General features: G+C 37.5%; 1 protein-coding gene across 1 annotated transcript; it reads left to right on the top strand.

Moving 5' to 3' along the window:
• The first annotated feature begins 200 nt into the window (after nucleotides 1–200).
• Nucleotides 201–5,238, top strand: MED27 (mediator complex subunit 27). Its single transcript, XM_089836741.1, has 8 exons — nucleotides 201–450; nucleotides 1,097–1,241; nucleotides 1,316–1,446; nucleotides 2,758–2,854; nucleotides 2,931–3,038; nucleotides 3,126–3,167; nucleotides 4,563–4,640; nucleotides 5,055–5,238. The coding sequence occupies exons 1-8, from the start codon at nucleotides 260–262 to the stop codon at nucleotides 5,187–5,189; spliced, it is 927 nt and encodes a 308-aa protein (XP_089692867.1). The 5' UTR covers nucleotides 201–259; the 3' UTR covers nucleotides 5,190–5,238.
• Nucleotides 5,239–13,410: the final 8,172 nt, after the last annotated feature.

Here is a 13,410-nt window from a genome sequence, read left to right as displayed (position 1 = left end):
GCAAAAATAGTGTCGCATCTTCATAGTCAAACTATAAAAACTTCGGAAAATTTATTGGTCAAAATGTCCAGTGACCCTCTTAGTTTTTAGAAAAATTATGGGACATTTTAAAATTTTATTGGACAGTGTCCAGTGTCCTGTACTTATTTCCGGCCCTGAGTTTAAAGCGGCTTAGCATCGTCTGCTTAAGCAATGAACGTCGAAAATCTCGAAATGACATTCGAGATTCGAGTTTTTGACTGACTGTCACGTTAAAACTATGGCTGATGGCGTTAATCTTGATGCTGTTTTATCTGGCTTAAAAGCTGTGAGATCTTTAAGATGTTCGGTTACCGATTTATTTAGGACACTTTCAAACGGTTTAACAACAGCACATGGCGAAGAAGGAAAAGAAAATGCATTTCTTCAAGAACTTCAATCAGCCTTACTCTCAGTTACCGCTAAAGTTAGGTATGTTAACTACCCAGAAAACGTAATGTAACCGTCAAAGGCAAGGAGATGCCAGTTTAAATGAAGGATTTGCATAGTTTTTGCATGGATAAAGAATGCGCGTGAGGAAATTTGTTTTCACTCTACAGGATAGGCAACTCCCTATCTCGGACGACAGCCTATTCTGTAAATACTCTGTTACAACATCGGTTGTCAGCACGCGTAAAGCTCATTCTCTATGTAACGTAGCTTTGTACGTGCTTTCAAGAGACTAAAAACTTCAGGATTTAAAATATCCGCGAGTATTTTGGCTCGAGTGCACGGACCTCTGGGCCTTAGTTTCAAATACGCGTAGTAGGCTGTAGGCAATTTCACAGTATTTGAAACTAAGGCCTAAAGGTCCGTGCACTCGAGCTAAAAAAACTCGCGGATATTTTAAATCCTGAAGATCGTGAAGTTTTTCTTGACAGCACGTACAAAGCTACGTTACATAGAGACTTAGCTTTGCGCGTGCTGACAACCGACGTTGTAACAGAGTATATACAGAATAAGCTGTCGTTCGAGATAGGGAGTTGCCTATCCTATAGCGTGAAAACTAATTTCCTCACGCGCATTCTTTATCCATGGTTTTTGCTTATTTTTTAATTATTTATATACTTTATTATAGAGACCTCGAAACTGCTTGTACACTTTTGGGGTCGTCATCAGGGCCATTGAGTTTAGGAAATACTGCACATTTAAGTCAGGATCCCACATATGACAAGACATCTTTATACAATGAGATGGTCAAAGCTTATCGGTGGTGTGACAAAGTAATTTAATTGATTTAACTCTTAATTTAATTTAATCCAAAGGTGGTTACATAATCATTATGATATTTGTTAAGGTACACGAACATACAAGCCACGCTTCGGCCATTTTAACACAAAATACTTTAAAGAGATCAAACATAAATCCACTTTTGGCACCGAAAAAGTTTAAAAGATCACCCCACAATGGACACAATGTTCTTCCGCAGTAAGTTACTTTTGGTAGATTATTGTGCGCTAGAGTTTTGGACACTTGCATTGAAACTAAAATTGGAAGCTGCAAATCAATCCGAATAGTCTAAAATTCTAATAGGGACTTGGCAGTACTACGTCATGCAACGTCACGCTACCTTCCACTAGTGCTAAAAAACATACCTGGAGGAGGGGCTTATATAGCTTGCCTTCTGTTAAAAAACATACCATAATGGCGCTGGGGGCGGAGTTAAGCCCGAATTGCCAAGTCCCTATAGAGTGCTGTCAGAAGCGCCGATGTGACGTCACCCATGCTGTTTTCCCATAAAGAAAAATCGGTAACTGTCATGGTCGCTCATTGCTAAAGGCAGACTCGTGACGTTTAACCTTGGATCTGACGTCACAACTGACAGCACTCTATAGAGGATAACTTTGTTTTCAAAGGGACAGTTTTCTCATATTTATCCCCCCCAACAAGCGCCTATGAGTATGAAAACCCAGGTTAAAGGGAGTATGATATGACCTGACAATCACCTTGAACGTTCTCCCACCAAAACCAAAATATTTCCCCTCTAATAATGCATTAATTAATTAAAAAAAACAGCAATCCTTATCTAAAAGAGGACCCAACTGGGCGCCACGTCTTAGTCCCGAACCCCCCCCCCCTTCCCCGGGGGGTAATTATGTTACTATCTAATGTGCACCATAGATGCCACACACATTTAATTCATCACCCATTGCTTTAACTTTTCACTGAGCACCTCGAATAGACCTTTTCGACGCAATATGCAAGCAGGGTTCGTACGAAACCTGGATAAGTCAGGGATATGGAAAATAGGGGAAAAAGTCATTGATTTGTAAATATTTCCTGAAACGTCAGGGATTTCGTTTGATATATCAAACCATGCTTCGAGCAATGCTATATATGAGCCAGGTGTGATGAAGTGGGCTCTGGTGAACACCTTAAAAAGGTCAGGGATATTGGCAAAATTTGGTCAGGGATAAGTTGGAAATGTCAGGGATTTTCAATGCAAACATTTCGTACGAACCCTGACAGGCGTGTTTATACATTGCCGTCTATGCGCACTCTCATGATACAAAAAGACTACACCGCAGGCGCCATTAAGCGAGATGGATGGCAAAGTTTTACCCCTGTGTCTTTTCCTCTTAGTTTCATCGGAACGGTCTATAGGCGGATTATCGACCTTATTTTATTTACTTTTCCTTCTACACACAAAGCACTTCTGATTTATCTTGACTTTTAAAATACAATCGTTGTTAGACTTACCCAATAAAGTTATCAATATGAGTTCTTTGGAATCTATAGAGCGGTTGATGGCTTCACTGGTGGATTGCATCGCCTATTTCCAGACATGTCTATTGAAGTTCTGCGCCCCCTGGGAGGAAGTTCCGCCGTTTTAAAGGTCTGTCTTACCTTTCTATAAACGTGACACTATCAAGACAGTTATTTGAAAAAAATCCTTTGGCTATTCTTTTAAGATCACTTTAGCGAGGACTCTAAAGGCGCTGGTCATTTTGAGGGGTCTAATTATTGAATGGGTTTTGGTCAAGGGATTCAATGAAGATTTCTATGATGACGATGATAGGGTATGTACCTGCGATGCTTTTCCCTTTCTCATAAAATATATCATTCTAAAAAAATAAATGTTTCCAAATGCCCTTTGAACTTTTCAGTTGGATTTATGGAGCAATTCAAAATACAAAGTTTTTCAAAAAGTAAGTTTAAAAATATACCGCGATTGCTTAGGGCTTAAGAATATGTCAAAAACCGGTTCCAGCAATTGAAAGGTGCTGGTTTGGTAACACTGTAGGAAGGGTAATATTCCCATCATGGTTAGGAACATCTTTTCTCACGCCTTGTTTTGCATTAAAAATTATTACAGAATGTTATTGGTGGAGAAAAATAGTCTTAAAATGTAACCACTTTATAAGCTTGCGAGCTTTAATGGGTTCATTACTATCGGCTCCACTTGAACCCGCCTCACCCCGATATCAATTTTTGTCTGGGCTAAATGTATGCGTAGTAGAGAAAACAAAATCCAAAATTTGAAGGTGTTGTTCTTAAAAAAAACCCAGAAAATAATAGTTTGGGAACTTCATTTTTTTTGACACTTATGAAACCCTGCATAGAACGCTGCCGCCTGACGAAATAATGCCCCAGGCCTTCATTTTTGGGCGGTGCACATGCTAGAGTTCCACCAGGTCCCTAAATGTCCCTGCAAGATTTTTAATCTACCTTAAAATCAGTATCACCCTATTTTCAAAAAACCTTGGAAGTTTTTTTTTCTTTAGTATTCAGTCAATGACTGTTTCCGAAAAGGAATAAAGAAAACTTGTCAGTCTTTAATAAAAATAACAATAAAAGAAAGTCATAAATAATTTCCTAACTTTCCATGATACTTAAAAACTTGTTAGTTTAAGACATTTTTATGTAATGAAAATGTGAAGTTTGTTTTACCAGTGATTAGTGTTCGTACGGGGTAAAAATTTAATCGGGGTCGGGGGCAGGTTATCCCCGAAAAAAACAAGTCGGGGTCGGGGTAAGACATCGCATGCTGAAAAATTTTGGAGAAATGATAAATTTCTGGGTGTTTGGAAAGAAGCTTTATTTTCGTATCGCACTTTGCTAGTGACTCTTAGCTAGTAGGCAAGAAACTGTTAAAAAGCCCAATAAATTCCGACTTTCCGAGCTACGCAGCTACGATTCCCACGAAAGACCACTGCCATTACAAAAGACGGGAGAGGGCCGCCGATCCACGAGAGGGAGGATGGTGAACTTTGCAATTTTGGTGACTGTTTTTACAGTATTTTGTTTGTTGTTAGTTACCCCCTTGCCCTTTTTTCATAAAGGAGAAGCGGAGCACTTATTTGAGACGAATGAGATGATTGTTTTTGGCGCAGGACAAAAGATAATTTGCTAAAAATAACCTAACCAAAATCTAACCCCGAAAAAAACCCCGACTACATTTTACATGTTAGGTACCGGGGTCGGGGTCGGGGGAAAAAGTCGGGGATCCCCGGTTTTCGGGGTCGGGGTCCCCGTACGAACACTACCAGTGATCCCTTTTTGGTTCATTCCTCCTTACAAAATTTACATTATTTTAATTGCAGGTTACAGAACACGCTAATGCTGCTATGTTGCATTTTTACTCACCACTATTACCAGAGTTGGCCGTAAAGTCATATGTGGTATGTTAATTTTTCACTATGTCATACGATATTTATATATCGACACTGTCGCAAAGCAGATAGAATATTGATACCACAATCCAGTTCGATATATACTGTCGAAAAGCAGACACACACTCTAAGTGATAGTATCATATAAATAACTGTTTTTGGATTTAAACGTTTTTCAAATACCATATAAAAAAGAACACGATACAGTTATGCCTTCGTCCTATTTTTATAGTTACAGCTTCACTTTCTTGGAACAAAATCGCGGGTTTTCTATTTAATGTTTTCGAAATATGTTTTCAAATAACATGGTATCTGAAATTGAACACTTTAACATTTGACACTACTAACCCTTTTAAGTTAGGCACGATTCGGTTAATTTTGAAATCTTATGAAATGATTTCGGAATTTTAAAACTCTTTGTAGACGTGGCTGCACAGTTATTCAACACTGTTCAGTGCACCTTGTCGTCGCTGCGGCAATAGACTACAAGGTACAATGCCACCAACGTGGAGGGATGTGAGGAATCTGGATGTTTATCACGAGGCTTGTCGTCCATAAATTTTCGTCAAACAATTTAATTATGTTTTAATAAATATATTCTGAGAGATGTCGAATGTTTTTTTCTTTCTTTAAATTCCCTACATTTTTTTCAAATTTATTCCTTCATAGCCATTGTGATTAAAAGTGGTTTCTCCCGAAACCTAGTTTCTCGAATATGTTTGAAATCAAAGCTCAAAAATAAGTCTGGGCATGAGTTAATAATATGTTAGCTCCCTATAAGTTATTCAGGCTCCATAGGCGTAATGTATCCAGCGATTTCTTCTCATTTCGCCCGCGCGGGAAAAAAATCCGAATGTTGCGCTCTCTCTTGTCGAAAAAAAATCCCGTTCGCACGCCTCCTCGACCTCGAGTCGTCGGCTGCATTTTCACCAACGAAGTGTTTTAGTCGTGAAAATAGATATATATACGGGTCTAGATACACTTCCCCTCGGAGGTGAGAACTAGCAGTCGACGCTTTACGGCGGGGGAATTAGATCCAAACGCCATCTATTGAGAGTTTCAAGAAACAAAAAACGAAAAATTCGAATATGGAAAGCGCGGGAAATTCGAATTGAAAAGAGCGGGAAATTCAAATTAGGCTTAATTTTTCAAATAGCTTTACGTATTAACCTATAACTATAGTTGTTAACTAGTCTAATTAATTAAATAAATATAACAAACAAAGATGAAGAAGACTTGATTCACTAGAACAATGATTTTAAGCCTTCGACAATAAAATTGACTATTTTGGTTTGAAGCAACAGGTTTTTATTTACAAAATGATTTACTTACGAACAGAATAAGAGGACCTCCCCTTCAGATTAGGAAATAGTTTTACTTTGAACAAACATTCGCTTAAATCTCTTCAAATATCAGCTGTTATTGCAAAGCATCAGCCCGCCCGCTGGCAAAAGTTATTTATCCAATTTTTTAGCTTTCAAAGTTCGGCGATAGATGGCGCACTAGGTATCTTCCCCCGGGAAAATCGCGTCGACTGCTAGCTGTCATCTCCGTATTTTCCCCGATTCAGTGGGGTATCTAGACCCGTATATATATCTATGGTCGTGAATTTTTATGTTTTAGCAATTTAACATTAAATAATGGCGTTTGTGTCATTACTGAGACAAAAAAAGGGCAGAAACTCAATGCAATTTACCTGTATTGATAAAGAATGCTAAAGATAAGAGTTTTTATTGTGACTTGAAACCAGAAAATTATACAACTGAGCTAAATCCAATCCACTGATCTCTTAACTGTTTTCTTAACCGAGGCTACTGAGCGAAATATTCGGCTGCTTAAATAGCTCCGATATCATTTGCTAGCTTCCACTACACGCGCTTCCGGGGAAAAACCTGAAAGAAGAGTCAATGCCGACTCAATTTATATAAATTATAAATAAGATTTTCGTTCACGTGGCGGCCGCAGAGCGTCGCATATAATTTGGAAGCCGGCGGCGCGGGAGAAAACGCTGGAGTATAAAAATGAATTGCCTGAGTAACTTATAGGGAGCTAACATATTATTAACTCATGTTAGAACCGAACTCTAATCTTCGACTAGAATGGACAAGATACAACCACTAAAGAGAAAGATGAGTTCACAATAGATTTATTTCGCTGTGTTTTTATCTCGGACCAACTACCAAAATTTGTTACGACTTTTCCATTTCTATTTATCGAGAACACCGATACCTCAAACGCCGGTGTTGGTCAGCAACTCCGACTCAGCACTGGGTAGCCTTGTATAAATGCCAATACCAAGATGTTCGACTCGTACGGAAATCCACCTAATATGTGTGTTTCGTTTTAATGACTTTGTCGAAAGAAATAGTAAAACTGTCACTTTTGACTCGTTACAATTACAAAGAAATCTTAGTAGAACATGTGGAGGATTGTTTATATTTAGATTTTAATAGATAAAGGGTTATTAGAATGTATAATTTCGTGTCTAGATTTTCTAAAAATAAACATCGAAATGATGAGTTGATAAAATAATTTGTGTATGAATTTATTCAATAAATTTTCATTTAATTTAAATTGTGTACGAGTCAATTCCACAACGTCAAAATTTCTGCTTCAATAGCAATAAAATATGTATATTCGGGGAAAATAAGTAGGGGTTAATATTCCACCCAAAACCGCCACTTGCATTAGACAGGGAGAGAAAGGGAGATGCCGCGTGAATAGCGCGAGGTATCTCTCTTTTGGGTGGGGGAAGTAAATTTCCCAGCAAACGGGGGTAGCATCGCCCGGGCTACCGCGAGCTCTACTGCGCAAAATCCAAATTTTTTATACGTTGTGACGTCGTTTGTTTATAAATTTAAAAACCAGTGGCGCGACTCACTAGAAAAGCAGGGAGAAATGGTTAACTACAAGAAGTGTTGTTATTTTGAGTGTAAGAGCCACTCAAAATTTGATCAAGACGTGACGTTTTTAATATTTCCGAAACCAAAGCGAAATAAAGAGCGTTGTTTAAAATGGATAGAAGCTTCTGGTAATCCAAAATTAACATTGGAAACCATAAATCAAAGACACTATGTGTGCTCGAGACACTTTATGGGTGGTCCTGAACCCGTTAAAGGATATCTTAATGCCAAAGTAAGTAAATTATATAATTATATTATGAATTTATTATTCAAAATGAAACGATTTTTAAAAGTAATGCTTTCGATATATGAATAACAGCCATATTATGGGGAAAATAACGAAAATGCACCCATGGATTTGTCCACATCGAAAGATTATCCACTACCTGTTAGCAACGTCAAAAAATCAATTAAACCACAAATTTATTTTGCCAAGAACTTTGCCTCAAGTGGTTAGCATTATATTGCTTGGTTTTGGGTTTTCTATATTACAACAATGATTATTTTAAAAATTTCTTCTAAATTCAGATTTCAATGCTGACTTTTTTCAAACGTACGGAAACAATTTGGTTGAAAAAACATGTGCTGACATGAAAGACGCACATCTTGAGGGAGAAAGTGTAGTGGATTTTATTAAGGATTTAAGTTCAGTGAAATTTAATTTAAGCGCTGAAGTTATTGAAACCCTGGCACTATTAAGTACTAAAAACATTAAAGACAAGGGTAGCTTCGTGATACATGCAAGACAACTCAGAGAAAAGCCAGTTCTAACTTTGCAGCTAATTTCCCTTTTTGGTAAATTAGATGGATTTAGAAAGATTGATTTAAAATCACAAGAGCTAGTAGTATTTAACTGGCTAAGAAGATTCATGGCTAATGTTTTATCTCAATGGGTGGCCTTGAAACCCAATGTTTTGGATTCTGAATTGAAAGGCAGAGAATTCCCTGTCTTGACTCTAAAAGAAATCCGTGATAAAGAAGATCAAGTAATTCATCACATTGGTGGCTACATTATGAGAAAAATTGCGAAGCGATATGAAGAACCAATGATCGTAGATTTGTTCGAAAACTGCATAGCAAAGGAAGGTTTCCAAAAAAAATCTTTCGCGGAGTGGACAAACTTAATAAGTAAAGGTGGGCTTCTTTCCCTAACCATTGAAGGATTCAAACTATTCAAAATGTTAGACCAATTTACAAAACCATTTTATGAAAACGTAAACAAAATTGAACAGTTGGTGGGTCAAAATAAAACACGAAAAGAAATGGTGATTGCTAGGCTTAAGGAAACAAATGTAATAAATCAATGGAATATAGAATGGGGAAGCAAAAACTTAGAGCATAGAGAAAGAGCAATGTCACTCGTTTTTGATACATTTATTAATTGCCGGGCATCAGCTTTGAGAAACTATACACAAATAAAATTTAACGAAGCTAATCATAAAGCTTTAGCAAAAAAAAAAAGAGCTTGAGAAGATTGTTGAAAGAAAGTTCTTTGTGTACATGCAAAGTGACATGCTACTGCAAGTCTGAACGAAGTTAATTTTACTTGTAGATTATAACTGTGATAAGAAATTAGTAAAACAGATTATAACTGTGATAAGAAATTAGTGAAACAGATTATAACTGTGATAAGAAATTAGTGAAACAGATTATAACTGTGATAAGAAATTAGTGAAACAAACTTTAAATGAAACCTGATTTTAATAGAAAATAAACTGAACAGTTGAGTTTATGTTTGATATTTAGTTGTATTTCCTTTTTTAGATACATTAATTAAAGGTTGCATTATTTTAAACTTTCGTTCATTGAAGCCTATATTAGAGAGATCTGGGTTTTGGTTGCAGCCACTTGAACGGCGTTGCATACCAAAATGTGCTTCTAGGGGATCTTGGTTGAAGACTCCAGTTAAAACAAATGGCGCTCCTTTGCTCAATAGATATTTGGTTGCTCCAATCACCGAGTGCACTAGAATTATTTGTCTAAAATTAAAATTCAAGTTATTAAGTTGTATGGCTTTACCGGTTGTGTAAATTCCATCCAACGTTTCTCTACTAAGCTGCATTTTCTTTTTGGCTTCGGGCAAAACATCAGCTTTCTCAGCTTCATCTCTCCAATCGTTTAAATAGCCTAAAAAGTCGTCTTCAAGCCACTATTAAAAAAGGAAAATTAGGGACAAATTCAAACAGCTTTGTCGAATTTATTCCCTTATTATTACCTTAAAACGCCAGTCATCAATAGATGTAAAGGGCTCAATATCAGGATTTCTAGTTCGTTTCCCCTGAGCTACATTTCTAGAGTTAAGCATGTCAAAAAACCTGTTGAATAAGCGTTGGAATTTGACTGTTTCTGAAGCTTCATCCCCAATCAATTTTTCAACAGCTCCAGCTGCAGTTGCGCTTAGTATTTGTGTAGCCAACTTTACACGCATGGCGTTAAAAGATCCAAGTTCAATATGATCAAGAGTCAATTTTGGACAAAGCCGTAGAGACGACGAAGTATCTTTTTTGAACATTTCTTTGATATGGGCCCACAACAAATGCTTTCCATTTTTTGTTAATAGCCTTGTACTACTGCCAAAGTCACTATGGTACAAGCAATTACGAGTAGTTTTTATAAGGTGGGGTGGGTCAGAAATGTAATAGATATATCTTGGCTCATTTAATGGAGCATAAAGGTTTTTGGCTTTATAGTTCACGGTTTCTTGATCTGAATCATCCGACACTGTACTTAGTTTAATATATCTTTGATTAATTGAAGATTTGTCGCAGACAACTGTCAAAACCTTGAAGCCATTGTTTTCTAACCTCTCTATCGCTTCGTCCATGATTGAGTGTAGCTCTTCAGCTTTCATCTCTTTGCATGGAAAATAGGCAAGAATATGTTTAAATTTAGTGGTCAACCCACGAACCATTAACGTCATAACATGGGAAGCTATCGGCAGGTCAGAAGAATCTTTTCCAATTTTTTTCTCTTCTTCAGCTTTCAATTTATTTCCTGCGTCGTTCAAATGAGTAAACCCGATGAATTCGCCCGTATTAGCCCGATACACTAGATCTTCTTTTATTTTCATTTCGTCTACGATTAGAGAAAAGTATTTCTGGTACTCTTCTACTGCGTCTAAATCTATTTTTTGTTTCATCTCGTGGATAGCTTCACGCGTAAACCCACTTTCAGCCGAAAGTACTGAAGTATAAGTATAAAGTGTCCTTGGCGCTGGCAGCGGTAAGACTTGTCGAAATGCTTCATAAGTGCAATTAGACTTTGCTCTTAAATAGGAACACCACTTTATAATGGCTGGATGCCACTTCTTTGGTGTTCTTTTGCCTTTTTTCAAAAGCTTGATTTGCTCCTTCATAAAAATTAGCAGAAAGTTTTCTCTACTGCAAAAAGGGTTATCGTCTATTATTTGCTCAAAAATGTCAGATCGTTTTTTGTTCAGAAGAAATTCAATCTTGCGACGAAGTTTTTTGATTTCTTTCTTTAACTTTTGGTTTTCAATTTTTTTCTTTCTCATCTCTTCCTGCTGTTCTTTCTTAGATAGATGGCGAAATATTTTGTTTTTATTAGCCTTCATAGTTTTTCTCTTTAATCTTTTATTAAGGGTTTCCCTTAAAATTCCACAATTAGCGCATCTCTTTGATCTAGAGGAGCTGCTAAAAAGTCCATCACAGCTAGTAGAATGCAAGACTTTAGTAAATCTATTCACATTCCCTTTTCTTAAGCTACAATCGAAGAAGACTTCATACTGTTTTTCAAAGAGCCCTGGACAAAGTCTATATGAGTCCAAAGATTTCAGAACTACAAACAACTGCTCTAATGTCTCCAGTCTCTTTGGAATGTACTTGTTGTATCTTTCATTAACGACGCAAGATTAATAACAACAGAAAGACTTTATTAAACTGTACAACTTTAACCGTACATACGTAGTTAGCTACTTAGCTTACATGTTTTCCTGCCTACTGATCATAGTCTCATAGCTTCTGGCTATAAGTTACTCTATACAAAATTAGTACACTAGCGCCATCTAATATCAAGTCCACAACACTGCCTTTCCCCAGAAGAAAAGATAATTATAAGTCCAACAAAACGCGTGGCTTGGGTACTCTTTTTGATCTTCGCAAATTCGATGTGTTAGAAGGTTCTGGCGTGGACGGTGTACATGGCTGTGCCTGTTCAGGGTCAGGCGTTAGATCTGGAGCGTTTGGCGTTGAATGTTCCTGAGCTCCCAACTCTTGTATTTCTGGTTCTTGTGCCGTCGCTGAATGATTATGTGGACTGGTGTCATTCCTTAAAGGTATTCGTGGTCGTAATTGATGGTTGTGTCTTCTGACGTTACCATGAGGTGTCGCGACGTCGAACATAACTTGGCCCTGGTTCCTGATTATTTCGCCGGTGAACCATTTGTCTCCTTGCCCAAAATTTCTAGCATAGACCGTATCGCCAGTTTGAAATTTGAATGTTTCCTTCTCCGTATGTGGGTGGGGAACTCCGACTGTTGGGTTGATTAAATCCAGCCGAGTCCGAATGGAATATTTTAACATGAGGTCGGCAGGTGACAAACCAGTGGTCGTTATTGGTGTGCGGCGATAGTTCAACAGAACTCGACTTATCTGGGTTCGTAGGTCATGGTCTGATGACTTCGCTAGACCAGTCTTGACGGTTCTTACAGCCCTCTCCGCCAGTCCATTGGACGCCGGGTGATATGGTGGTGTAAAGAGTTGCTTGATTCCGTTCGCTTTCAGAAATTGAACTGTTTCTAGAGCGGTGAACGGTGTTCCATTGTCGGATACCACTAGTGATGGCAGGCCAAATCGAGCAAAGAGGTCCCGAAGCTCGATGATAGTGGCGGATGCAGTAGCAGAGTTCACCACTAGGGCCTCCATCCAATTAGTGTAAGCGTCAACCACGATTAATACCATTTTCCCATTGATCGGACCAGCATAATCAACGTGGATTCTCTGCCATGGGGCAGTAGACGCTGGCCATGATTCGTACGATGTAGCCCGTGGCATTGGAGCATCCTGTTGACAGCGTTCACAAGCGCTAACGACGAACTCTATGGAGTCCACAAAAGTACTTAAGAATGAGTTGGTCTGATATCGAAACTCCATAAATTCTAATTTCCATTTCTAAATTTTCATTGATTTCAATAGTTTGGCAGCCACTGTCTCTCAAACGATCATTGCTGTATATAAACAACGATTTTGAATGGGATGATTTTGTAAGGGTCCAGTTCATTTCTGCACTGAAGTTCATAATTTGAAATTCCCAAAAATTGGTGAAAAGATCTTTCAATCCACTTAATTTAGCAAATTCAACCTTAAGGTTTTGAGAGACATCAGTATCAATGTTCTCCTTTGGGTTGAAGATATAACAAATTAGTAAACATTTAAGTTACAAACAAACAGAACCACTTACAACCAAAAATGAAGTCTCAGGGTCTACAGCCTTAGGGTTTTGAAAGACATCTGTATCAATGTTCTCCTTATTTTGTTCCAAATATGACTAATTAGTAAATATTTAAGTTCAAAAATAAAATAACCACTTACAACCAAATGTTCAATCTCAGGAGCTAATACTTGAAGATTCATAGCTACGTCAGTGTGTTCCAACACTTAAGAATCTTGTCTCTTAAGACCTAACTTTAGTCGCTTCGAGTGCTAAATTTATTTAATTATGTAAATACTTTAGATATAATAGAGTAGAAAAAACTTACATTATGATATTCAGTCTCAACACCAATTAAACTATCTGTTTTTTTATGGTTGGGACTTAAAGTCAGATTAGAGTTAGTAACTTCGGAAGATATATCAGCTCTCCCAGAAAACTCTGTTGGTTTTCTTCTTGGATCCTAAATAAACATAGATTATTTCTGA

This window comes from Phalangium opilio, unplaced genomic scaffold (assembly GCF_054372755.1).
Source record: "Phalangium opilio isolate 3A_F unplaced genomic scaffold, DU_Popi_V2 ptg000042l_1, whole genome shotgun sequence".
Lineage (NCBI taxonomy): Eukaryota > Metazoa > Arthropoda > Arachnida > Opiliones > Phalangiidae > Phalangium > Phalangium opilio.
Note: the sequence above shows the minus strand (reverse complement) of the source record. Positions and strands in the feature narration are given on the sequence as shown.

Bases quoted from the DNA above. Each gene is read 5' to 3' on its own strand.
- MED27 (XM_089836741.1), top strand. From the start codon at position 260: ATGGCTGATGGCGTTAATCTTGATGCTGTTTTATCTGGCTTAAAAGCT. The intron at 451-1,096 runs GTATGTTAACTA...ACTTTATTATAG, and splicing joins TCAGTTACCGCTAAAGTTAG to AGACCTCGAAACTGCTTGTA. The intron at 3,039-3,125 runs GTATGTACCTGC...TGAACTTTTCAG, and splicing joins TCTATGATGACGATGATAGG to TTGGATTTATGGAGCAATTC.